The 25875-nt window shown below is 43.5% G+C and overlaps 1 protein-coding gene across 3 annotated transcripts in view; it reads left to right on the forward strand.

The window, feature by feature from the left end:
- The window catches only part of LOC139276107 (suppressor of tumorigenicity 14 protein homolog), a 141587-nt gene that overhangs the window by 108914 nt on the left and 6798 nt on the right, over nt 1–25875 (forward strand). Inside the window, exons 15-17 of one of the 3 annotated variants that reach the window (XM_070893608.1) lie at nt 686–869; nt 12594–12865; nt 16675–16811. In XM_070893608.1, coding sequence (XP_070749709.1) covers nt 686–869; nt 12594–12865; nt 16675–16811 — 593 coding nt within the window. Of the gene's footprint in view, nt 1–685; nt 870–12593; nt 12866–16674; nt 16812–25875 lie in introns of those variants that run through there. The other 2 variants (XM_070893610.1, XM_070893613.1) reach the window with 2 other exon arrangements.

Here is a 25875-nt window from a genome sequence, read left to right on the forward strand (position 1 = left end):
TGAAACTGGTGACGTGCACAAAATAGTACATTTTTGTGCATGTTTTGCATAATGATGAGTTAATATTAGAGGAAAGGGGTGAATTTCCACAAAGTTTCTCCTGCTCATTCACCGTAACTTAAGTGGAAATACCACAGAGATCCTGGGAAAACAACACAAATGGTGTTTACTCCATTTTTCCAGGGTTTCTGCGGCTCACCTACCAAAGATACAGCAGACAAGCGTGAGAACCCTCACGGAAATTCATCCCCATAGTCCTTGTACATTTGTTGTATTTACTGGTTCTATATTCCCAGCATAGAGTTGCAGGTATAAGCCCAACATAAGCCCACTATTGACATGGTGGAGAGTAACATTTTTGTGCAGTATCCCAGTTGTAGTGTAGGTTTTATTTATGGCTGTAGCCAGTACTGTACATGCTAAGTACGTATCTGGATAGTCCACTCTGGTATAAGGTACTCCCCAGTCCTGTAGACAATTTCTTGACTACTATTAACTACAATGACAAAGATATATAAACAAACCTGTATTACACTTTTTCTTTAGTTTTATTCGCCTGAAATTGAATCAGAAGTCATTGCCTCTTGTATAAAAATAGGTTATTTTTGGCTTGTTTTGTTTTGATTCATTTAAATTTGTGGAATGTAATGCAAACTGAAAATATAAGTCTCCAAATCTGTTTCAGGATGTGGAACAAGCCCAACCAAGAAAACAAAAATAGTTGGGGGTGAAGATGCCAAGAATGGGAAATGGCCTTGGCAAGTTAGTCTGCAGATGGGAATGTACGGACATATATGTGGGGCATCCATTGTTTCAAATCGTTGGCTCGTTTCAGCTGGCCATTGCTTCCAAGACTCCGACTCTATACGGTATGTAGGAATACGATCATTATCATCCCGAATTTGTAAGAACTGCAAAGATTATTTTCAGAAATATATTTTGTTTAATAAATTATTTGTTTCTAATTTGAGATATGGAGCCGACTGATCAGTAATTCTTGTGGTAATAGTAATTTAGGAAGCTGGATTAATAAAATATGCCAGAAATGCTCAGATTCAAATAATAGATAAAAGTTTACTTTTTTAATCCGTAACACAAGAATGTAAAAAGCGAGAAGCATTAAAAAGTGTAATACCAGTTAAAGTACACACAGTATTTCAGTGTACTGTCTAGCTAGCACAGGCACGATGGGCTGAATGACCTCCTTCTGTGCTGTATCATTCTATTATTCTATAAATTGAAGGAGGGATACATTTAAAGAGAAGTCTGTGAATCCTCCAGCCTACCCTTGATTTAGCAAAAGTGTGCTTAAAGTTCATTATTTTGATGTAACTGTTCCTTTCCCAGTTTAGGGGTAAAGTTTTGCTGTGCCTGCTTCTGGCTCACACCAGGAGTACATATTGAGAAACTACGCACTCACAACCCACCATCTTCCGTCCATTAACTTTAATGAATGGAAAATAATGGGCCGGGGCACCCAGTTTCCTGATGTGCCAGAAGTGGAAGCAACAGAATTTTTACCCTTTTATCCTTACTTTTGGAATATTTTTAACACTTAATTATCAACTATTCTGCTGTTTATACAGACAATAGAATAATGACCGAAGGTTAAATGAAGCATTAAATTATAGTCATCCCCAATGAGTTATATTCGATAAATGAGAAATTCTCATTATTCCAGCAGAACAGGAACCACTGGGGTGAAATAGCTCCTTGGTGGGAGCAAAATGCGGGGGGTAACAAATCAGCTTCATGATTTATATCCCTCCCAATTTTCTTTTTATCCAGTGATTTGCTACATGTATCACAAAAGGAATTTTTCCCCTAATGTCTGAACTATTCATACAACCTTCAGTCCTGTTATTAGCCATCCAAAATGTCAATCAATCTGTGACTGTACATTTCAATTTAGTTGTGTGACTTAAGATTTCAGTGTACTTTTAAATATACATAGAAACATAAAAACATAGAAAATAGGTGCAGGAGTAGGCCATTCAGCCCTTCGAGCCTGCACCACCATTTAATAAGATCATGGCTGATCATTCACCTCATTACCCCTTTCCTGCTTTCTCTCCATACCCCTTGATCCCTTTAGCCATAAGGGCCATATCTAACTCCCTCTTGAATATATCCAATAAACTGGCATCAACAACTCTCTGCAGTAGGGAATTCCACAAGTTAACATCTCAGTCCTAAATGGCTTACCCCTTATCCTTAGACTATGTCTCCTGGTTCTGGACTTCCCCAACATCGAGAACATTCTTCCTGCATCTAACCTGTCCAGTCGTGTCAGAATTTTATATGTTTCTATGAGATCCCCTCTCATCCCTCTAAACTCCAGTGAATACAGGCCCAGTCGATCCAGTCTCTCCTCATATGTCAGTCCTGCCATCCCGGGAATCAGTCTGGTGAACCTTCAATGCACTCCCTCAATAGCAAGAATGTCCTTCCTCAGATTAGGAGACCAAAACTGAACACAATATTCCAGGTGAGGCCTCACCAAGGCCCTGTACAACTGCAGTAAGACCTCCCTGCTCCTATACTCAAATTTCCTAGCTATGAAGGCCAACGTACCATTTGCCTTCTTCACCACCTGCTGTACCTGCATGCCAACTTTCAATGACTGATGTACCATGACACCCAGGTCTCGTTGCACCTTCCCTTTCCCTAATCTGCCGCCATTCAGATAATATTCTGCCTTCGTGTTTTTGCCACCAAAGTGGATAACCTCACATTTATCCACATTATACTGCATCTGCCATGCATTTGCCCACTCACCTAACGTGTCCAAGTCACCCTGCAGCGTCTTAGCATCCTCTTCACAGCTCACACCGCCACCCAGCTTAGTGTCATCTGCAAAATTGGAGATATTACATTCAATTCCTTGGTCTAAATCATTAATGTATATTGTAAATAGCTGGGGTCCCAGCACTGAGCCCTCCGGCACCCCATAGTCACTGCCTGCCATTCTGAAAAGGACCCGTTTATCCCGACTCTCTGCTTCCTGTCTGCCAACCCGTTCTCAATCCATGTCGGTACATTACCCCCAATATCATGTGCTTTAATTTTGCACACCAATCCCTTGTGTGGGACCTTGTCAAAAGCCTTTTGAAAGTCCAAATACACCACATCCACTGGTTCTCCCTTGTCACTCTACCAGTTACATCCTCAAAAAAATTCCAGAAGATTTGTCAAGCATGATTTCCCTTTCATAAATCCATGCTGACTTGGACCGATCCTGTCACTGCTTTCCAAATGCGCTGCTATTTCATCTTTAATAATTGAGTCCAGCATTTTCCCCACTACTGATGTCAGGCTAACCGATCTATAATTACCCATTTTCTCTCTCCCTCCTTTCTTAAAAAGTGGTGTTACATTAACTACCCTCCAGTCCATAGGAACTGATCCAGAGTTGATAGACTGTTGGAAAATGATCACCAATGCATCCACTATTTCTAGGGCCACTTCCTTAAGTACTCTGGGATGCAGACTATCAGGCCCCGGGGATTTATCGGTCTTCAATCCCATCAATTTCCCTAACACAATTTCCCGCCTAATAAGGGTTTCCTTCAGTTCCTCATTCTCACTAGACCCTCAGTCCCCTAGTACTTCCGGAAGGTTATTTATGTCTTCCTTCGTGAAGACAGAACCAAAGTATTTGTTCAATTGGTCTGCCATTTCTTTGTTCTCCATTGTTGTAGTCCAGTCAGGAGTCTTCCCCCCCCGCACAGCAGACCCTTTCTCCCGTTTTTAGAATTCTTGCTCTACCTGGACTCCTCCCTCTGGCTTCTTACCCTCTCTAAATCTTTTCATTGCGAACTGCCGACGGACAACAGCCGTCTGAATTTCTCTGCTCCCCTCACTCACTCCAACCTCCCTCCCTCTGAACTTGCAGCACTCCACTCTCTCGGATCCAACCCCAACTTCGTCATTAAACCCACTGACAGAGGTGGCACTGTTGTTTGGCGAACCGACCTCTACCTTGCAGAAGCTGATCACCAACTCTCTGACCCCTCCTCCTACCTCCCCCTGGACCATGACCCCACTACCGAACATCAAGCCATTATTTCCCAGACCATCACTGACCTCATCTCCTCTGGAGGTCTTCCCTCCATGGCCGCCAACCTCATAGTTCCCCAACCCTGCACAGCCCGCTTCTACCTCCTTCCCCAGATTTACAAACAGGACTGCCCTGGTAGACCCATCGTTTCTGCCTGTTCCTGCCCCACGGAAATTATTTCTTCCGATCTCGGCTCCATTTTTTCTCCCCTTGTCCAGTCTCTTCCCACCTACATCTGCGACTCTTCCGATGCCCTCTGCCACTTTAACAGTTTTTAGTTTCCTGGCCCCAACCGTTTCCTTTTCACTATGGTGTCCAACCCCTCTATACTTCCATCCCCCACCAGGACGACCTGAGAGCGCTCTGCTACTTCCTCGAGCAGAGGCCCAACCAGTCCCCATCCATCACCACCCTCCTCCGCCTGGCTGAACTTGTTCTCACATTGAACAACTTCTCCTTTAACTCCACTCACTTCCTCCAAATTAAAGTTGTTGCTATGGGAACCCGCATGGGTCCTAGCTATGCCTGCCTTTTCGTGGGATATGTGGAACATTCTTTGATCCAGTCCTACTTGGGTCCCCTCCCTCATCTCTTTTTCCAGTACATTGATTACTGTATCAGGGCTGTTTCCTCCTCTCGCCCTGAACTGGATTATTTAATTCATTTTGCATCCAATTTCCACCCTTCCCTCACCTTAACATGGTCCATCTCCGACTCTTCCTTTCCCTTCCTCGACTTCTCTGTCTCCACTTTTAGGGATAGGCTATTGACAAACATTCACTATAAGCCCACAGCTACCTGGACTACATTTCCTCGAACCCTGCATCCTGTAAGGACTCCATTCCATTCTCTCTGTTTCTCCATCTCTGTCGCATCTGTTCTGATGACACCACCTTCCATACCAGTGACTCTGATATGTGTTCCTTTTTCCTCAACCGAGGATTCCCCTCTACTGTTGATGTGTCTATTCTATTTCCCGTACTTCTGCTCTCACCGCTTCCTCTCCCTCTCAGAACCACGATAGGGTTCCCCTTGTCCTCATCTTTCACCCCACCAGCCTCCACTTTCAATGGATCATCCGCCACCATTTCCGCCACCTCCAGCGTGATCCCACCACCAAACGCATTTATCCCTCCCCTCTCAGCATTCCGAAGGGACCGCTCCCTCCGTGACACCCTGGTCCACTCCTCATTCACCCCCAGCACCCCCTTCCCTTCCCATGACACCTTCCCATGCAAGCGCAGGAGATGCAACACCTGCCCTTTTACCTCCTCCCTTCCCACTGTCTAGGACCCCAAACACTCCTTGCACGTGAAACAGCGATTTACTTGTACTTCTTTCAATTTACTTTACTGTATTCGCTGCTCAAGATGTGGTCTCTGCTACGTTGGGGAGACCATACGCAGGTTGGGTGACTGCTTTGCAGAACATCTCTGTTCAGTCCGTAAGCGTGACCCCGAGCTTCCGGTCGCCTGTCACTTTAGTTCTCCGCTCCACTCCCACTTGGATCTCTCCATCCTCGGCCTCCTATACAGTTCCAATGAAGCACAACGCAAGCTCGAGGAACAGCACCTCATGTTTCGTTTAGGCACTTTACAGCCTTCTGGACTCAACATCAAGTTCAACAATTTCAGACCATAACCTCTGCCCATATTTTTTTCTCTTTTCTTTTACACCGCTCCTTTTTTTTCCTCTTTCCCATGGCAGCTGGTGATGATTCTGCCATTCACACCCCATCTAGACTCATCTTTTATTTCTTAACATCCCATTACCGTCATTTTCGCTCATCATCCCTTTTGTCTCTTAATCTCGTCTGCCTTCCACGCTATCACAGACCTTCTGTTTGTTCTTTCCTCCTCTGCCCCTTTCCCTGCCCCTGCACTTCCATAAGAACCTGTTATGTCTCTAACTTTACCAGTTCTGATTAAGAGTTACAGACCTGAAATGTTAACTGTTTCTCTCCACAGATGCTGCTTGACCTGCTGAGATTTTCAGTTTTTATTTCAGATTCCAGCATCTGCAGTATTTTGCTTTTGTATTTCTATGTATGACCTATTTTGTTTTTTTCCCCCTTTTCATTTCAATTTTCAACCCTTTCCTGCTCTCTTGAGATCCATTGACTATTTGATGACAGAAGGTTCTATGATGTCAGTCACCTTCCTGTACCTTGCCCAAGTGGCATTATTCGTGTCTGAGCCTTGATGATGAGTGTTAGCAAGCTATTCGATTGTGGGGTGTTTCTCAGTCAAGCCTAATCCTATTCTCACTGATGTGCACATGCACATGTTTCCAGCAAGTGTTGTGGGATAGCAATCAGGACCAGGAGCCTTAACTTAGGGGCACTAAAATCTGTTGCAGCACCCTTCCTTCACCCCAGCAGAAATCACAAGGTAAAAATGAATGAGGAAGGCCCACCTTCGCTCTTCCATCTTAAAAAATGAAATTCACTCTATCATAGTATCCAATTCTCCCTTAAATGCTACTAAGATTTTTTCTGCTTCCAGAATGACCTACTTCTCATCCTATTTTCCTAGATTTTACTGTTCACCATTTGAATCTGTGCTGCCTTTTCCGACAATCAAAGTTACCTTTTAGTAGTACTCCAGTTTTACCTTTTCTGTACTTCAATATATACCTAAAGGGTCCCTTCTAAATCGCCCCCTTTCAAGGCTGAAAGGCCAAGTTTCTTATGGCTCAATCCTTTGACACTTAGGGGTAGAAATTGCCCTTCGCCCGAAAGATAAGAACAGAAGAACATAAGAATTAAGAACAGGAGTAGGCCATCTAGCCCCTCGAGCCTGTTCCGCCATTCAACAAGATCATGGCTGATCTGGCCGTGGACTCAGCTCCACTTACCCGCCCGCTCCCCATAACCCTTAATTCCCTTATTGGTTAAAAATCTATCTATCTGTGACTTGAATACATTCAATGAGCTCGCCTCAACTGCTTCCTTGGGCAGAGAATTCCACAGATTCACAACTCTCTGGGAGAAGAAATTCCTTCTCAACTCGGTTTTAAATTGGCTCCCCCGTATTTTGAGGCTGTGCCCCCTAGTTCTAGTCTCCCCGACCAGTGGAAATAACCTTTCTGCCTCTACCTTGTCTATCCCTTTCATTATTTTAAATGTTTCTACAAGAGCACCCCTCATTCTTCTGAACTCCAACGAGTAAAGACCCAGTCTACTCAATCTATCATCATAAGGTAACCCCCTCATCTCCGGAATCAGCCGAGTGAATCGTCTCTGTACCCCCTCCAAAGCCAGTATATCCTTCCTTAAGTAAGGCGACCAAAACTGCACGCAGTACTCCAGGTGCGGCCTCACCAATACCCTATACAGCTGCAGAAGGACCTCCCTGCTTTTGTACTCCATCCCTCTCGCAATGAAGGCCAACATTCCATTCGCCTTCCTGATTACCTGCTGCACCTGCAAACTAACTTTTTGGGATTCATGCACGAGGACCCCCAGGTCCCTCTGCACCACAGCATGTTGTAATTTCTCCCCATTCAAATAGTATTCCTTTTTTTGTTTTTTTTACCCCAAGGTGGATGACCTCACACTTTCCGACATTGTATTCCATCTGTCAAACCTTAGCCCATTCGCTTAACCTATCTAAATCTCTTTGCAGCCTCTCTGTGTCCTCTACACAACCCGCTTTCCCACTAATCTTTGTGTCATCTGCAAATTTTGTTACACAACACTCTGTCCCCTCTTCCAGGTCATCTATGTATATTGTAAACAGTTGTGGTCCCAGCACTGATCCCTGTGGCACACCACTAACAACCGATTTCCAACCCGAAAAGGACCCATTTATCCCGACTCTCTGCTTTCTGTTAGCCAGCCAATTCTCGATCCATGCTAATACATTTCCACTGACCCCGCATACCTTTATCTTCTGCAGTAACCTTTTGTGTGGCACCTTATCGAATGCCTTTTGAAAATCTAAATACAACAGATCCATCGGTACACCTCTATCCACCATGCTCGTTATATCCTCAAAGAATTCCAGTAAATTAGTTAAACATGATTTCCCCTTCATGCTGCGTCTGCTTGATTGCACTATTCCTATCTAGATGTCCCGCTATTTCTTCCTTAATAATAGTTTCAAGCATTTTCCCCACAACAGATGTTAAACTAACCGGCCTATAGTTACCTGCCTTTTGTCTGCCCCCTTTTTTAAACAGAGTCGTTACATTAGCTGCTTTCCAATCCGCTGGTACCTCCCCAGAGTCCAGAGAATTTTGGTAGATTATAACGAATGCATCTGCTATAACTTCCGCCATCTCTTTTAATACTCTGGGATGCATTTCATCAGGACCAGGGGACTTGTCTACCTTGAGTCCCATTAGCCTGTCCAGCACTACCCCCCTAGTGATAGTGACTGTCTCCAGGTCCTCCCTTTCCACATTCCTGTGACCAGCAATTTCTGGCATGGTTTTTGTGTCTTCCACTGTGAAGACTGAAGCAAAATAATTGTTTAAGGTCTTAGCCATTTCCACATTTCCCATTATTAAATCCCCCTTCTCATCTTCTAAGGGACCAACATTTACTTTAGTCACTCTTTTCCGTTTTATATATCTGTAAAAGCTTTTACTATCTGTTTTTATGTTTTGCGCAAGTTTACCTTCGTAATCTATCTTTCCTTTCTTTATTGCTTTTTTAATCATTCTTTGCTGTCGTTTAAAATTTTCCCAATCTTCTATTTTCCCACTAACCTTGGCCACCTTATACGCATTGGTTTTTAATTTGATACTCTCCTTAATTTCCCTGGTTATCCACGGCTGGTTATCCCTTCTCTTACCGCCCTTCTTTTTCATTGGAATATATTTTTGTTGAGCACTATGAAAGAGCTCCTTAAAAGTCCTCCACTGTTCCTCAATTGTGCCACCGTTTAGTCTGTGTTTCCAGTCTACTTTAGCCAACTCTGCCCTCATCCCACTGTAGTCCCCTTTGTTTAAGCATAGTATGCTCGTTTGAGACACTACTTCCTCACCCTCAATCTGTATTACAAATTCAAACATACTGTGATCACTCATTCCGAGAGGATCTTTTACTAGGAGATCGTTTATTATTCCTGTCTCATTACAGAGGACCAGATCTAAGATAGCTTGCTCCCTCGTAGGTTCTGTAACATACTGTTCTAAGAAACAATCCCGTATGTATTCTATGAATTCCTCTTCCAGGCTACCCCGTGCGATTTGATTTGACCAATCGATATGTAGGTTAAAACCCCCCATGATTACTGCCGTTCCTTTTTCACATGCTTCCATTATTCCCTTGATTATTGCCCGCCCCACCGTGAAGTTATTATTTGGGGGCCTATAAACTACGCCCACCAGTGACTTTTTCCCCTTACTATCTCTAATCTCCACCCACAATGATTCAACATTTTGTTCATTAGAGCCAATATCGTCTCTCACAACTGCTCTGATATCATCCTTTATTAACAGAGCTACCCCACCTCCTTTCCCCTTGTCTATCTTTCTGAGTCGTCAGATACCCCTGTATGTTTAATTCCCAGTCTTGGCCACCTTGCAACCATGTTTCTGTAATGGCCACCAAATCATAGCCATTTGTAATGATTTGTGCCGTCAACTCATTTACTTTATTTCGAATGCTGCGTGCGTTTAGGTAGAGTGTTTTAATACTAGTTTTTAATCCATGATTTTTAGTTTTGACCCTTCCTGCAGCCCCTTTACATTCAGTGGCCCTTTTTGTTTTTTGCCTTGGGTTTCTCTGCCCTCCACTTTTACTCATCTCCTTTCTGTCTTTTGCTTTTGTCTCCTTTTTGTTTCCCTCTGTCTCCCTGCATTGGTTCCCATCCCCCTGCCGTTTTTGTAAAGTCCTGTCCCCTCAGTACAGATTCACACAAGGCATGTAGTGAAGTCAAGGTCACTCTGGACCTGCACGTTTATTTCACAGCTCTGGAATGCTGCACTTGCCTGAAACCTGTCCTTATATACCTGTTTCTTGCAAGTGCACCCCTGGTGGTAAGGTATGCTGGTGGTTACAGGTCATATCTTATTACAGTTATGTATAGCATGTTAGGATACAGTTATATATAATAATGTAAGATACATGACATCACCCTCTCCCAAAGTCTTATTGTCTTTATAGGCTCAGTCTCTCAGGTGGTCTACGCTCTCGCGTGGAGCGTCTGAGTTGTGGTTCAGTTGTTTGCCTTGGTGTCAGTTTTTCTTTGGGTGTGGTTGCTGGTATCTCGCCTGGGCTGTCTGTTTCGATTGGTGTGATTGTTGTTGACTCGCCTGGGCTGTCTGTTGGGATTGCCCTTTCCTCAGGTTGTTCCCTCTGTCTGTCCACCAGGTGTGGTGCGAGTTCCACATTGTAGTCTGCCTCTAGTTCCGCAGTGTTGTTGGTAAATCTGCTTTTGACTTGGTCTACATGCCTCCGGCAGGTTTTGCCATTGTCCATTTGTACTACCAGTAGCCTGTTTTTTTTCCTTGCCCGTTACTGTCCCTGCAAGCCATTTGGGACTCTTGCCATAGTTTAGTACAAACACTTTGTCCCCTATCTCATTCCATCTCCCCCTCGAATTTCTGTCATGGTACTCAGTCAGCTTCTCCCCAGCAGTGCTGGGGGGTCTCTGGGGACAATCCACAGGAGAAGTCGGTTCACTGTCCCTTTGTGTGTGACAGAGAGCATGGCGCTGCCGAGGATTGGTACGATTTCTTTGGTATAGGTCCTTAGTTTGGTGTTGACCCTTATGAGTTTTGGTCTGTCTCTTTTATGCGGCCACAGTTGTTCAAATTGTTGAGCGCCCATGAGAAATTGACTCGCTCCTGTATCCAGCTCCAGGTTGACAGATATCCCGTTGAGTAGAACCCTCATCATTATAGGAGGCATCCTGTTGTAGGAGCAGCGGCCATTGATCGTGTTGACCCGCTGTACATCGGTGTCCCGGGTACTGTCCCCACCATCATCTGGTCCGCTTTCCGACCCATCCGATTCGTATACCAGCCGAGCTGCCGTTTTTTTGCACATGCGGGCCAAATGCCCTGTATATTCACAATTTCTGCAAACAGCCTGCGAAATCGACATCCCCTTGACGAGTGCCCACCCCCACACCTCCAGCACAGACCTGTTCCATTGTTCAAAGTGTTCCCAAAGAATGAGCTGCGTCTGGCTGATCTCTCTTGAGCTTCTCTCAGTTTGTAGTTGATTGCTCACATTGTGGGTTGATGAGGTGTGAACGGCCGTTCCTGTGGCCCTTGATGGCTTCTGCCTGCTGTCGAGAGCCTGTTCTCCTGGTTTTGTCTGTGTGTGGGGGTAGCAGCTTGTTTGGTGCTGTGAACTTCTTGTTCCGATATTTTGTTAGTTGTCATACCTGCATTGTAAATCAACCTCGTTTCTTCTGCCCCTACCAAGAATGTCTGTGCAACCAGTGCTGCTGCCTCTAAAGTCAGGTTCTTGGTCTCTGTGAGCTTTCGGAATATGCCTGCGTGGCCTATTCCTTCAATGAAAAAGTCTCTCAGCATTTCTCTCCTCAGTTCATCGGAGAACTCACATAAACTAGTCAACCTCTGAAGTTCCGCCATGAAGTTGGGTATGCTCTGGCCCACACAGCGTCTGTAGTTGTAGAACCTGTGTCTGGCCATGTGTAGGCTGCTTGCTGGCTTCAGGTGGTCTCTTACCAGTGTGCTCAATTCTTCAAACGCCTTGCTTGCTGGTTTCTCGGGTGCCAACAGATCCTTCATCAAAGTGGATGTTTTCGAGCCACAGCTGGTCAAGAGATGGGCTCTTCTCTTGTCTGCATTATCGTCGCATAACCAGTCTTTGGTTACAAAGCTTTGCTGGAGCCATTCTATAAAGTCCTCCCAATTGTCTCCCGCATTGTACTTTTCATCTGATCCGCTGTTCGCCATTCTATAATCCCGTAACTTGTCGCCACTGTAAAGTCCTGTCCCCTCAGTACAGATTCACACGAGGCATGTAGTGAAGTCAAGGTCACTCTGGACCTGCACCTTTATTTCACAGCTCTGGAATGCTGCACTTGCCTGAGACCTGTCCTTATATACCTGTCTCTTGCAAGTGCACCCCTGGTGGTAAGGTATGCTGGTGGTTACAGGTCATATCTTATTACAGTCATGTATAGCATGTTAGGATACAGTTATATATAATAATGTAAGATACATGACAGTTTTTTAAAACTTTGTTCCACCGCTGTCCATGGGGCGGAGATATCGGAAAAATTCAGCATTGTGGGGTTTTTTTCTCCGTGGTGCGGTATTCTGGTCATGAGCAAGGCAGAAGTGCCCTCGCAGCGGGTCTGCCACCCCGAACAGTCATCAGCGCCGCGCTGATGTCATCAGCATGACACGGACGTGCTGCGTCGTGCTTACGTGTCACAACGTCTCTCCTCTTCAGTTAAGGTGGAGGGCCGCTGCAAACTCTGCAGCCACTTCATTGGCGCCCACTAGGGAGAGACGGTATGGCTTATTTATTCACTACATAAACCCAGTGAGTTATTGGGTGAGCAAATCTATATTATGTAATAGAATTTCCTTATTTTTACAGATATTCCACCTCATCAGCTTGGACGGCATATCTAAGCTTGAGGCTAATGAATAGAATAAACTCCCGGATAGTGACCAGATCAATTAACAGAATTGTTACCCATCCCAAATATGATGAACACACATCAGATTATGACATTGCCCTGTTAGAACTGAAGACACCAGTCTTTTTCAGTGATTCCATCCAACCTGTCTGCTTACCCGCCACTACTCATGTCTTCAGTACTACAGCAAACTGCTACGTCACTGGCTGGGGAGTTCTAGGAGAAGATGGTATGTTGCTTTGGAAAAGGCTGTTGAAACTATAAATGAGAGTAGTGCTTAATGTATTTAAATTGTATGTGATAATAGAGTGCATTCCTGTTAAGTGTGTGGGTCAATTTACCAATCCCGCGCGCCCAACAGAAAAGCCACGCCTGAAGTGAGCATGAGTTGGAGAATCAGGGCTACAGTGTTGTACCCCAGTCTCTGATTCACACTCCCTGAGGATGGGAAAGGTGAATTTACCTTGTAATTGTTATACAAATAAACTGACTGGATAAAATGTTCATTTGTGCATTCAGGTGTGTATACAGTTATGTACAGTGGAAATATGCAATTTTATGTTTGTTGCAGTTGGGTGAAAAAGATATGTTACATTTTCTTTTTTTAGATTTTTTGATATTGTGAAAAGTAAAATTGATTTTTTATAATGATGACATCCTAAAATGTTAGTTGAAGATTTTACTGAAAAAGAGCTTGCCTTCATTTTGCCAGGTTAATCTGATTTACAGCTGTATTAGTTTTACATTACTGAAAGTCTACTGGAAGATTACAATCTGTGTTAATTGAGCCCCTGCTGTATGGTAGTGCAATGGTTATGTTACTGGGCTAATAATCTAGACGATGTGAATTCAAATCCCACCATTGCAGTCTAAGAGTTGGAATTCAGTTTAAAAATCTGGAAACAAACAGTGAGGAAGATAATAATAGATTTCAAGAAGATATACCAGGCTGGTGGAATGGGCGGACACATGGCAGATGAAATTCAACACAGAGAAGTGTGAGGTGATACATTTTGGTAGGAAGAATGAGGAGAGACCATACACACTAAATTGAATAATTTTAAAGGGGGTGCAAGAACAGAGAGACCTGGGGGTGCTTGTGCACAAATCTTTGATGGTGACAGGACAGGTTAACAAAGCAGTTAATAAAGCAAATGGAATCCTCGGCTTTATAAATCTAGCATAGAGTACAAAAGCCTATATAAAACCTATATAAAACACTAGTTCGGCCCCAGCTGGAGTATTGTGTCCATTTCTAGGCACCACACTTTAGGAAGGATGTGAAGATTTTAGAAATGGTACAGAAGAGATTTACTAGAATGGTTCTGGGGATGAGGGACATGGATAGACTGGAGTCGCTGGGGTTGCCTTCTTGGAACAGATAAAGCTAAGCAGAGATTTGATAGAGGTGTTTAAAATCATAAAGGGTTTAGATAGAGTAAATAAAGAGAAACTGTTTCCAGTGGTTGAACGGTCAATAATGCGAGAGGACAGATTTAAGGTAATTCGCAAAAGAACCAGAGGCAAAATGAGGGAAAACCTTTTTACACAACGAATGGTTAGGATTTGGAATGCACGGCCTGATAGGGTGATGGATACAGAGTCAATCGTAGCCCTCATAAGCGAATTGGATACATACTTGAAAGAGAAAGAATTGCCGGGATATGGGAGAAAGAGTTGGGAGTGGGACTAACTGGATTGCACATCGAAAGAGCCAGTGCAGACCCGATGAGCTGAATGGCCTCTTTCTGTGCTGTACTATTCTATGATTCTATGGTATCAGTAAAAAGTGACCAATGAAGCTGTTAGATTGTTGTAAAAACCCAAGTGATTCACTAATACCCTTTAGGAAAGGAAGCCTGCCATCCTTATTTGGTCTGGTCAATATGTGACTCCAGTCCCATACCAATCTCTTAACTGTCATCTGAAGTGGCCCAGCAACCCACTCAGTTATACCAAACCGCCACAAAGAACTGTCGTGGTTTAAAAGAAGGCCCATGACTACCTTCTCAGGGCAAGTAGGGATGATCAATAAATAATGGCCTTACCTGCGACGCCCACATTCTGAGGATGAATAAAAACAAATATTCTGCTCCCCTATCAGAATTTTCCCTTTTCTTTCCTCCCTACAAATGAGCGAATTCAGAATATGAGCCAGCATAACTGGGGGTTGAGGACTTTTTTTTTAAGTGTAGAAGGAAAAATCAGATACAAATTCATTTTAGGTCTCATAGCAGCCAACTGAAGAGCAGCTTCATCAGTCTCTGCACAACAACATTGGTATGATTATACTGACATTATGAACTACTGTATTCTCTAACTTAATATTTTCATTCATATCAATGATTATCAGTTACCATCAGCTTCTTAGTGTCCTCAAACTTCTTCAACTCTCTCTGTGACGATACCCAACCGTATCCAATGCAGTGCTCCTTTCTGGCAGGTTTACTCTTGCAGTGATTTCATTATTTGTTTGGGTCTTTTCTGGTATCCTGAATGTCAGTGAATGGAATAGATTGCCATCACTAATGTTGAGAATGTTGGGTTCATCCCTGTGACAAAATACTTCCCAGTTATGAACCAGATTTAGCTAACAATCTGTCTGTGGGGGAGCATATAATGATTAGATTTGATATGAGGTTTGAGTGGGCAAGGGGAGAGTCACAAACCAAGGTTTTAAATCTAAGGCAAACTTCAAAGGGATGAGAATTAAATTGATCACAGTAAACTGATGTGAACTTTTAATGGGTAAACCTTCAGACAAACAATGGAAAGTATTCAAAGAAGTACAATATAAAACCAGCACATACCCCTAAAAGGCAAAGGCCCCACCTGTGTCGTTAAGAAACCACGATGAACAAATTAAGTAAGAGATAGTGGCTATATTCCCTTGAGATTAATAGATTGAGAGGGGATCTAATCTACCCTATCAAATCCCTTAATCATTTTAAATCATAGGGTAGATACAGAGAAACTATTTCCTTCAGTGGGGGAATCCAGAAAAAGAGGATATAATCTTACAATCAGAGCTAGGCAATTTAGGAGTGAAATCAGGAAGCACTTTTTTGCACAGAGTGTAGTAGAAATCCAGAACTCACTCCCCAAAAAGGCTGTGATGTTTGGTCAATTAAACCTTTTAAGACTGATGAGATCGATAGATTTTCGTTATGTAAGGGTATTGAGGGAAATGGAGCACAGGTGGGTAAATGGAATTAAGGTACAGATCAGCCATAATTTAATTGAATAATGGAACAGCTATCAGAAAAGACTGAACAGGATGGACCTCTATTCTCTAGAAACGAGAACGTGGAGAAGTGCCCTATTCAGAGGTCTTCAAAATTATGAAAGGATTCGATAGGGTAGACGTAGAGAAGATGTTTCCACTTGTGTGGGGAGTCCAAATCTAGGGGTCATAAATATAAGATAGTCACTAATAAATCTAATGAGGAATTCAGGAGAAACGTCTTTATTAGGAGATGTTGAGAATGTGGAACATGCTACCACATGGAGTGGTGGAATCGAATAGCATAGATCCATTAAAGGGGAAACTAGATAAGTACATGAGGTAAAAGGAATTGATGGATATGTTGATAGGGTAAGATGAAGTGAGGTGGGAGCAGGCTCATATGGAGCATAAACACTGGCATTGATCTGTTGGGCCGAATGGCCGGTTTCTGTGTCGTGAAATTCTGAATAATTCTACGTAACTGGCTCAGGGGGTGAATAACTTAAAAAGATGTTTGAAATAACAAATATTAATTTTTAATGCCTTTGGTTGCTGTAAAAATGTTACACTTGAGTGCTACCCTGCTGCAGACTGAAATAATTAAAATAAATATAAAATATTGGTCAACAGACAAATATATCAGCTAAGTGTGGATGTAATTAATCAAAGCAAGCACAGAAACAGCACAGAATCAGCAGCTTGAGCAGTAATTGCAGATTGCAAGGAAATAACTTTGGTGTGAACAACAGATCCAATGGATGTTTGATTCTGTGAATAATATTTAGCTCAACAAAATCCTTTCTGGTTGGTAGGTGAACTAGCCACAGTTCTTCAGGAGGCCAGTGTGAAAATAATTCCTCTCAATATTTGTAACAAGCTATACGAGAACACAGTGACGTCCAGAATGCTTTGTGCAGGCTATCTTCGCGGTGGAGTTGATGCATGCCAGGTAGGAGACCATGCATTTCAGTACAGATAATTAATCTAAAATACAGAATGAAGTACTTTGATTTTCATCAGATCTTACTGCAAAGGCACTCAAGTTTAATCTTTATTTTCTAAACAGAAGGGTGATCTTAAGTAGGATCATGTCTTGAAAGAGAAAGCTAGGGGGAGAAATTCAGCATGTTAGTGCCTGGTGGGGGCACTAACGGGGCACTCAGGCAATACTGCCATGGCGGGGTGAATCCCGCGCCCCGTGGCAAATTCGCCGGCCCTGTAGCACCGGTGGCAACAGTTAGCCCCGGCCGGGGCGATACTGAATTTCTAGCTCCTATTTTTTTATTTACTGCAAAATCATATACAATTACATCTTTATAAATCATTTTATATACTCTACATATAGGAAAAAAATATATAACCCTATGTAATTTCATGGGCTATTTACCAAAAATATGGGTTATATACAGACATGATATCAACAGTAAAATAGGGCTATATACACAAGACCTATATATTCAAAATAAAGAACTTTCTTTTTGCTACTGCATGTCACTATAATTCTCACAATAATAATTCAACTCTGGGTCCTTTATATAGAATAATAAATATATCTAGAGATTCTTAAAGGAAATCACATTAACATCTTTCTCCCCTCTCCCTTTTGAAGCTGTTGACCACATCCTGGAGTATGGATCAATAAATTCTGGTCACCCCCCCACTGCCAAATTCAAGTGGGAAGTGTTTTTCAATTGTGTGGCTCGAGAATGAAGTCTAGATTTTTAGTAATTTAAACATAGACACGATTTTCTTCACAAGCTTAGCACTGCTGATTCTCACAAGGTCTCTTGCAGCCTCAACTTTAATGTTTTTGCTCCACTGTTGGTAGTGTATAATTACATTGACATATTCAGTTTCCAGTATAAATATGAACATAGAAAACTAAATATATAAATAAGGACAAAATATATAACATTGAAATGGGGGCTGCATTATTCTATGTGCCTGGTCCAAATATTCCCTAATCCTTAACCCTGCATCACCTGAAGGTGTAACTTGGTCTTGACTCCCCATATACAATGCCATGGACTATGGCTTTTTCATTTTAATTGTGTTTATGTATGCTGTATGATCTTTTTACTATTTTGTCAGTTATCACACTGCATATTAGTATTTATTTGTAAATAAAAGCTTTGATTGCTGTCACCTATAAACCATTGGTCTGTAATAATGACCATTTTGAAGAAAATGTGATTGCGTGCATGAGTATATTAGATCAAAAGCAGGGTCACATAAATTTGGTTAAAAGTTGGATAGCATCTCTAATAGAAGAGTTACAGCTGTGGATCTTAGGGGAGAAGGTTCACTAACAAAGATATCTTGAAACATTAAGAGAGAAAACCAAAAGTGCAACATTGCAATTGAAAACATTGCAACAGACTTTCAGTCAGCAACTAAATTAGATGCTATTGAGTGGTCAGTGTCCTTAAACTGGAATTTCAGGCCAAATATTCTCAGAGGAGAAGTGAAAAAGAAAAATAGTAAATGGGTAGTAAGGGGTGGGGCCGATTAAGGACCAAAAAGGAGACCTATGCATGGAGGCAGAGTGGCTGAGGTACTAAATGAGTACTTTACATCTGTCTTCACCAAGGAAGAAGATTCTGCCATAGACATAGTAACGGAGGAGGTAGAGGAGATACTGGATGGGATAAGAATTGATAAAGATGAGGTACTAGAAAGGCTGGCTGTAAAGTAGATAAGTCACCAGGACCGGATAGGATGCATCCTTGGATGCTGAGGGAAGTGAAGGAAGAAATCGCGGATGTACTGGCCATAATCTTCCAATCTTCCTTAGAAACAGGAGTGGTGCCAGAGGACTGGAGAATTGCAAATGTTACACCCTTGTTCAAAAAAGAGTGTAAAGATAAACCCAGCAACTATAGGCCGGTCAGTTTAACCTCAGTAGTGGGGAAGCTTTTAGAAACAATAATCAGGGACAGAATTAACAGTCACTTGGACAATTGTGGATTAATTAAGGAAAGCCAGCACAGCAAATTGTGTTTAACCAACTTGATCGAGTTTTTCATGAGGTAACAGAAAGGGTTGATGAGAGCAGTGCGGTTGACGGGTAGATGGATTTCCAAAAGGTGTTCAACAAAGTACCACATAATAGGCTTGCCAGCAAAGTTGAAGCCCATGGAATAAAAGGGACAGTGGCAGCAAGGATTCGAAATTGGCTAAGTGACAGGAAATGGGGAGTAGTGGTGAATGGTTGCTTTTTGCACTGGAGGAAGACATACAGTGGTGTTCCCCAGGGGTCAGTGCTTTTCTTGATGTATATTAGTGACTTGGATGTGGGTGTACAGAGCACAATTTCAAAATTTGCAGATGACACAAAACTTGGAAGTATAGTGAACAGTGAGGAGGATAGTGATAGACTTCAAGAGGACATAGACAGGCTGGTGGAATGGGTGGCCATGTGGCAGATGAAATTTAATGCAGAAAAATGTGAAGTGATACATTTTGCTAGAAAAAATGAGGAGAGGAAATATAAACTGAAGGTTACAATCCTAAAGGGGGTGCATGAACAGAGTACACAAATTGTTGAAGGTGGCAGGGTGGGTTGAGAAAGCAGTTAAAAAAGCTTAAGGCATCCTGTTTAAAAAAGGGGGCAGGCAAAAGGCAGGTAACTATAGGCCGGTTAGTTTAACATCTGTAGTGGGGAAAATGCTTGAAACTATCATTAAGGAAGAAATAGCGGGACATCTGGATAGGAATAGTGCAATCAAGCAGACGCAGCATGGATTCATGAAGGGGAAATCATGTTTAACTAATTTACTGGAATTCTTTGAGGATATAACGAGCATGGTGGATAGAGGTGTACCGATGGATGTGGTGTATTTAGATTTCCAAAAGGCATTCGATAAGGTGCCACACAAAAGGTTACTACAGAAGATAAAGGTACGCGGAGTCAGAGGAAATGTATTAGCATGGATAGAGAATTGGCTGGCGAACAGAAAGCAGAGAGTCGGGATAAATGGGTCTTTTTCCGGTTGGAAATCAGTGGTTAGTGGTGTGCCACAGGGATCAGTGCTGGGACCACAACTGTTTACAATATACATAGATGGCCTAGAAGAGGGGATAGAGTGTAGTGCAACAAAATTTGCAGATGACACTAAGATTAGTGGGAAAGCGGGTTGTGTAGAGGACTCAGAGAGACTGCAAGGAGATTTGGATAGGTTAAGCGAATGGGCTAAGGTTTGGCAGATGGAATACAATGTCGGAAAGTGTGAGGTCATCCACCTTGGGAAAAAAAACAGTAAAAGGGAATATTATTTGAATGGGGAGAAATTACAACATGCTGTGGTGCAAAGGGACCTGGGGGTCCTTGTGCATGAATCCCAAAAGGTTAATTTGCAGGTGCAGCAGGTAATCAGGAAGGCAAATGGAATATTGGCCTTCATTGCGAAAGGGATGGAGTACAAAAGCAGGGAGGTCTTGCTGCAACTGTATAAGGTATTGGTAAGGCCGCACCTGGAGTACTGCGTGCAGTTTTGGTCACCTTATTTAAGGAAGGATATACTAGCTTTGGAAGGGGTACAGAGACGATTCACTAGGCTGATTCCAGAAATGAGGGGGGTTACCTTATGATGATAGATTGAGTAGACGGGGTCTTTACTCCTTGGAGTTCAGAAGGATGAGTGGTGATCTCATAGAAACATTTAAAATCATGAAAGGGATAGACAAGATAGAGGCAGAGAGGTTGTTTCCATTGGTGGGGGAGACTAGAACTAGGGGGCACAGCCTCAAAATACGGAGGAGCCAATTTAAAACCGAGTTGAGAAAAAATTTCTTCTCCCAGAGGGTTGTGAATCTGTGGAATTCTCTGCCCAAGGAAGCAGGTGAGGCTAGCTCATTGAATGTTTTCAAGTCAAAGATAGATAGATTTTTAACCAATAAGGGAATTAAGGGTTACGGGGAGAGGGCGGGTAAGTGGAGCTGAGTCCACGACCAGATCAGCCATGATCTCATTGAATGGCGGGGCAGGCTCGAAGGGCTAGATGGCCTACACCTGTTCCTAATTCTTATGTTCTTATGTTCTTATGTTCATGAATAGAGGTATAGAGTACAAAAGTGTGGAAACTATGATGAAAATGTATAAAACACTGGTTTGGACTCAACTGGAGTATTGTGTCTAATTCTGGGCACCGCACTTTAGGAACGATGTGAAGGCCTTAGAGAGGGTGCAGAAAAGATTTACGAGAATGATTCCAGGGATGAGGGACTTCAGTTACGTGGATAGACTGGAGAAGCTGGGATTGTTCTCCTTAGAGCAGAGCAGATTGAGAGGAGATCTGATAGTGGTGTTCAAAATCATGAGGGATCGGAACAGAGTAGATAGAGAGAAACTGTTCCCATTGGCAGAAGGGTTGAGAACCAGAGGACACAGATTTAAGGTGATTGGCAAAAGAACCAAAGGCGACATGAGGAAAAACGTTTTTAGCGAGTGGTTAGGATCTGGATCGTACTGCCTGAAAGAGTGGTGGAGGCAGACTCAATCACAGTTTTAAAAAGGAAGTTAGATAAGTATCCCTGAAAGAAAAAATTATCAGGGCTATGGGGAAAAGGCAGGGGAGTGGGACTAGCTGAGGTGCTCTTGCAGAGAGCCGGCACTGGCTCAATGAGCTGAATGGCTTTCTTCTGTGCTGTAACCATTCTATGATTCTATGAATCAGATATAAACAATTCCTACAGAATAAATATAGCTCCACATTAACTGGCCAGGTTGAATGAGCAGTATAGTGCTTTGCACTAGCCTCATAACAACAAGATCACAGGTTGAGGTCTTAAGACTGAGAATCCTATTTGGGTGTACGTTAAGTCTCTTCTTATCAGATATGAGTTAAATGATTTGTTTCTGAGTGCTACTTCAGTTCAGGGAGATGTAGAGGTAAGAGGTAGGGGTTAGATTTTATACTTTTGTGCAGATCGTCCAAAAATGGGTGGTATTTACTGCTTGGGTGATAAAAATGAGTTTTCAGATCGCCGGCTTGTCGCCCATTCTCAAAGCCCCTAGTCTCCATTTTAAAAATTGGCCGTTACTGCAAGCGATCTGAAATGGGCGTTAGCGTTAAATCACTCTGACCTTCTGCCGTAAAGTGTCGCCATCTTTAGCAACGGCATGGCAACGCTCGTTTCCTGCGATTTAGGAGGTCAGGGGTCATCATTACATGAGCAGAAGAGGAGACAGAGAGAGCGGGAGCAGAGAGGTACTGAAAGCCTGTGTGGGTGTGGTGTGTGCTTGTTTGGCTGTTGTGGGAGGCACGAGGGAGATTCACCAGCAGCAAAATGCCTACTAAGCATCCAGAACATAGTTGCCATCGAGTTTTTGTCCAACAAATAATATATAACATGGAAGGGATGGAGGAGGCTCTGGAGCTGGTAGCCAGGAACACTGGTGGCAGAGGGCTCTCAGTGGTCCCGAAGCACGGCACTGCACCCCAAGATGCTGCACCCCCATTGCCAATGACACATGAGAACCAGGAGCAACATCTTGCTTCTGGCTCGGAGCACGTTCCCACCTCGGGACCGTCCTCTCCCTTATCCGTCCAAGCAGCGGTTCGGCTGTCATCCCCCCGCCCCCCCCAATGAAGCAGTGCCTGAGGAACTTCTCGGCCAGGTGGCTTGGAGTCAGAAGGGGAAGTGGTAGAGGTGGGGAGGAGAAGCGGGGGGTGGGGGGAGGTGTGTGAAGGGTTGGCTTTTACAGAAATACTTATGATTTCAGACAAATGTTTGGTTTAAATGCTTTTTATTTAACAAAAACCTTGTTGCACATTGGCTCAGATAGCTGCACTGTTACACACTGGTGATTCCTTAACATGAAAGGGTATAACTACACTTAACTTGAATCAACTTACTTTCACCAAGGTGATACCCACCATTGATGTATGACCTGCACACCCAGCAGTGTGTCAGCCTTGTAAATACCACCAACGTTCTGTCAAGCAAAGCGCTCATCTATGAGCTCCTGACGTAAGAGTCTTGCAGCTATGATGCCATCATGGGCCCTTTCATGCAGTCTACAAGGGGGCGGGGGCAGGGGCATGGCTTCAGCGTCAGCCTGATTGTGTGGCCCGAGGTCAGCTTCCTCCTCTTCCTCTCCTGAGGTGGACCGTCACACCCTTCTGGCAATTCTTGTCCCCTCCTGATAGCCAAGTTGTGCAGCATGGAGCACACACCACGAATTGAGCTACCTACTCAGGATGGTATTGGAGCTCGCCTCCTGAGTGGTCTAGGCTTCTAAAGCACTGCTTAAGCACTCAAGTGGTTTTCTCCATGATATTGCGAGTGGCTCTGTGGCTCTCGTTGCATTGCTTCTCGGCTTCGGTGTGGGTGTCATGCAGGGGGTTCATCAGCCAGGTGGCGAGACCATATCCTTTGTCACCAAACATCCAGCGTTGACCTTGTGGCTGATCGTTAAACAAGTCAGATACAGTGTTCTCACGCAGGATGTGATCATCATGGATGCTGCCTGGAAATTTAGCATTCACTGCCATAATAATTTGCTGGTGGTCGACAACGAGTTGCACATTCAGGGAGTGGAATCCCTTGCGGTTCCTGAAAACCTCTGCATCCTGAAAAGGTGCCCGCATCGCGATGTGCGAACAGTCTATTTCTCCCTGCACCTTGGGGAAGTTAGCAATTTGGTAGAATCTTAGAGCCCTCTCAGTCTGAGCCTCCCTGGTCATAGGGAAGCTGATAAAGTCCATCCTGCATGCGAACAGGTGTTCAGTGACCTGTCTAATGCAGCAGTGTGAGGCATGCTGAGACATACCGCAAATGTCGCCAGCTGAGGCCCGAAAAGAACCCGACACATAGAACGGCAGTGCCGCGGTGACTTTGACCTCGATGGACAGTGCAGTCCTGATGGTGCTGGCAGGATGCAGATCTCCTCTTATGAGCTGCCATACCTCAGTGATAACCTCTTTGTGGAAGCGCAGTCTCCGAAGGCAGGTGGTGTCGGGCAAGTTGAGGTAAGACTGCTTCTCCCTGTACTTGCGGGGTGTGTAACGTCTGGTCCTCCTCATCAGTCTGGCACGTCTTACATTGGGCACATAATGCTGTAGAGCGTACCTTCTGCCATCTCGAGTCTGCAGCATATAAGTGGCCATCAAGAGAGGGTGAGAAAGGACAGGCCCCATTCCAATAGCTATCTGTTTTGCACCGATTGGTCACAAAGAATGAATGTCCCGACGAAGACACCTATTAAATTCCAATCATCCACAGTATGATAAAGATGTTTGTTCAGATGTTCACATCATCTCCAAAGACCTCCAGAGTACATCCGAACTCCCCCGAGGTTGAAGCAGAGCAGCCTTTTAAATGATGCGCCATGCGTCCATACCGCTGAGAAGTTCCGGTTAGTTCCACTTTTTCCCGGCGGTTTTTTGGGTGAGCAATATTGTTGGCGAGATGTGTGCAGGGTGGTGAAAGTGACGGTGGGCGATCTCCTGGGCGTTAGTTTCGGCTAATGTGATCTTTACAACAAAATAAAGTGGGCGGGCGGTATTATTGAATCTCGCCGTTAATTACTTGTAGAAAGTAACGCTCGGTGATATTATGGGTGTTGGTTTCCCCCCATTCTGATGATTGCGCCCCAAAAAAGTGGGCAGACGGTATTATTTTTTCCCGGCATTATGTACATGGGGAAAGTAACGCTTGCCGATAAGTGTCCGAAAAATGGGCGTCAGTTTCCATTTTGTGGCTAAATGGGCGATATCTGGGCATTATACGTCATTTCAGCGGTAAAATGGATGTTAACATAAGAACATAAGAAATAGGAACAGGAGTAGGCCATACGGTCCCTCGAGCCTGCTCCGCCATTTAATAAGATCATGGTTGATCTGATCATGGATTCAGCTCCACTTCCCTGCCCGCTCCCCATAACCCTTATCCCCTTATCGTTTAAGAAACTGTCTATTTCTGTCTTAAATTTATTCAATATCCCAAATTCCACAGCTCTCTGAGGCAGCAAATTCCACAGATTTACAAACCTCTGAGAGAAGGAATGTCTTCTCATGGGCGGCCCCTTATTCTAAGATCATGCCCTCTAGTTCTAGTCTCCCCCATTAGTGGAAACATCCTCTCTGCATCCACCTTGTCAAGCCCCCTTATAATCTTATACATTTCGATAAGATCACCTCTCATTCTTCTGAATTCCAATGAGTATAGGTCCAACCTACTCAACCTTTCCTCAAAAGTCAACCCCTCATCTCCGGAACCTTCTCTGAACTGCCTCTAAAGCAAGTATATCCTTTCGTAAATATGGAAACCAAAATTGCATGCAGTATTCCAGGTGTGGCCTCACCAAGACCTTGTATAGCTGTAGCAAGACTTCCCTGCTTTTATACTCCATCCCCTTTGCAATAAAGACCAAGATACCTTTGGCCTTCCTGATCACGTTAAGTTAGCGTTATGCATGTAAAAAAAAGTGTAAAATCTAGCTCATGGTCTTTCTCCACTTGAATATGATGAAAGGACATTTAGAGTTTTTAAAATGACACTGTCCACTAGAATATCATAACTAATGTGACTGAAAAATCTTGAGCTTTTGAAATATAATTCCTGAGTCATGGTGAGTGACTTTGCTGTGTGCAGTAATGTAGTTTTGCACCTGACAACAGCAACAAAGACGTAAGATTTATTCCTAGTATTGGCAGTAGAAAGCTACTGCTGAATCTGAGGAAGGGGAGGCCCAGTTAATAGGGAAGGGCAACACAATGTCTCCCAATTCTGTTGTGTGTTGCTGTTGGGTAAGATAATACAGAAGAAACATGACTTTATGAACTATCTTATCGTATCTGAAAGATTTAAAAGCGCTTCACATACAGTAAATTGTACATTGAAATGACCTTTTATTGTCTACCTGCATAACTCACTGAACTTTGAAGACCAGTTACTCTCGTTACACAGGCAAACATAATAGCCTTTTTACACAGCAAGATCCCACAAAGAGCAAAAAGGTAAATGACAAGTTAATCTTTTTTTGTGTATTAGTTAAGGGCAGTATAAAG

This window comes from Pristiophorus japonicus, chromosome 11 (genome assembly GCF_044704955.1).
Source record: "Pristiophorus japonicus isolate sPriJap1 chromosome 11, sPriJap1.hap1, whole genome shotgun sequence".
NCBI classification, from domain to species: Eukaryota; Metazoa; Chordata; class Chondrichthyes; family Pristiophoridae; genus Pristiophorus; species Pristiophorus japonicus.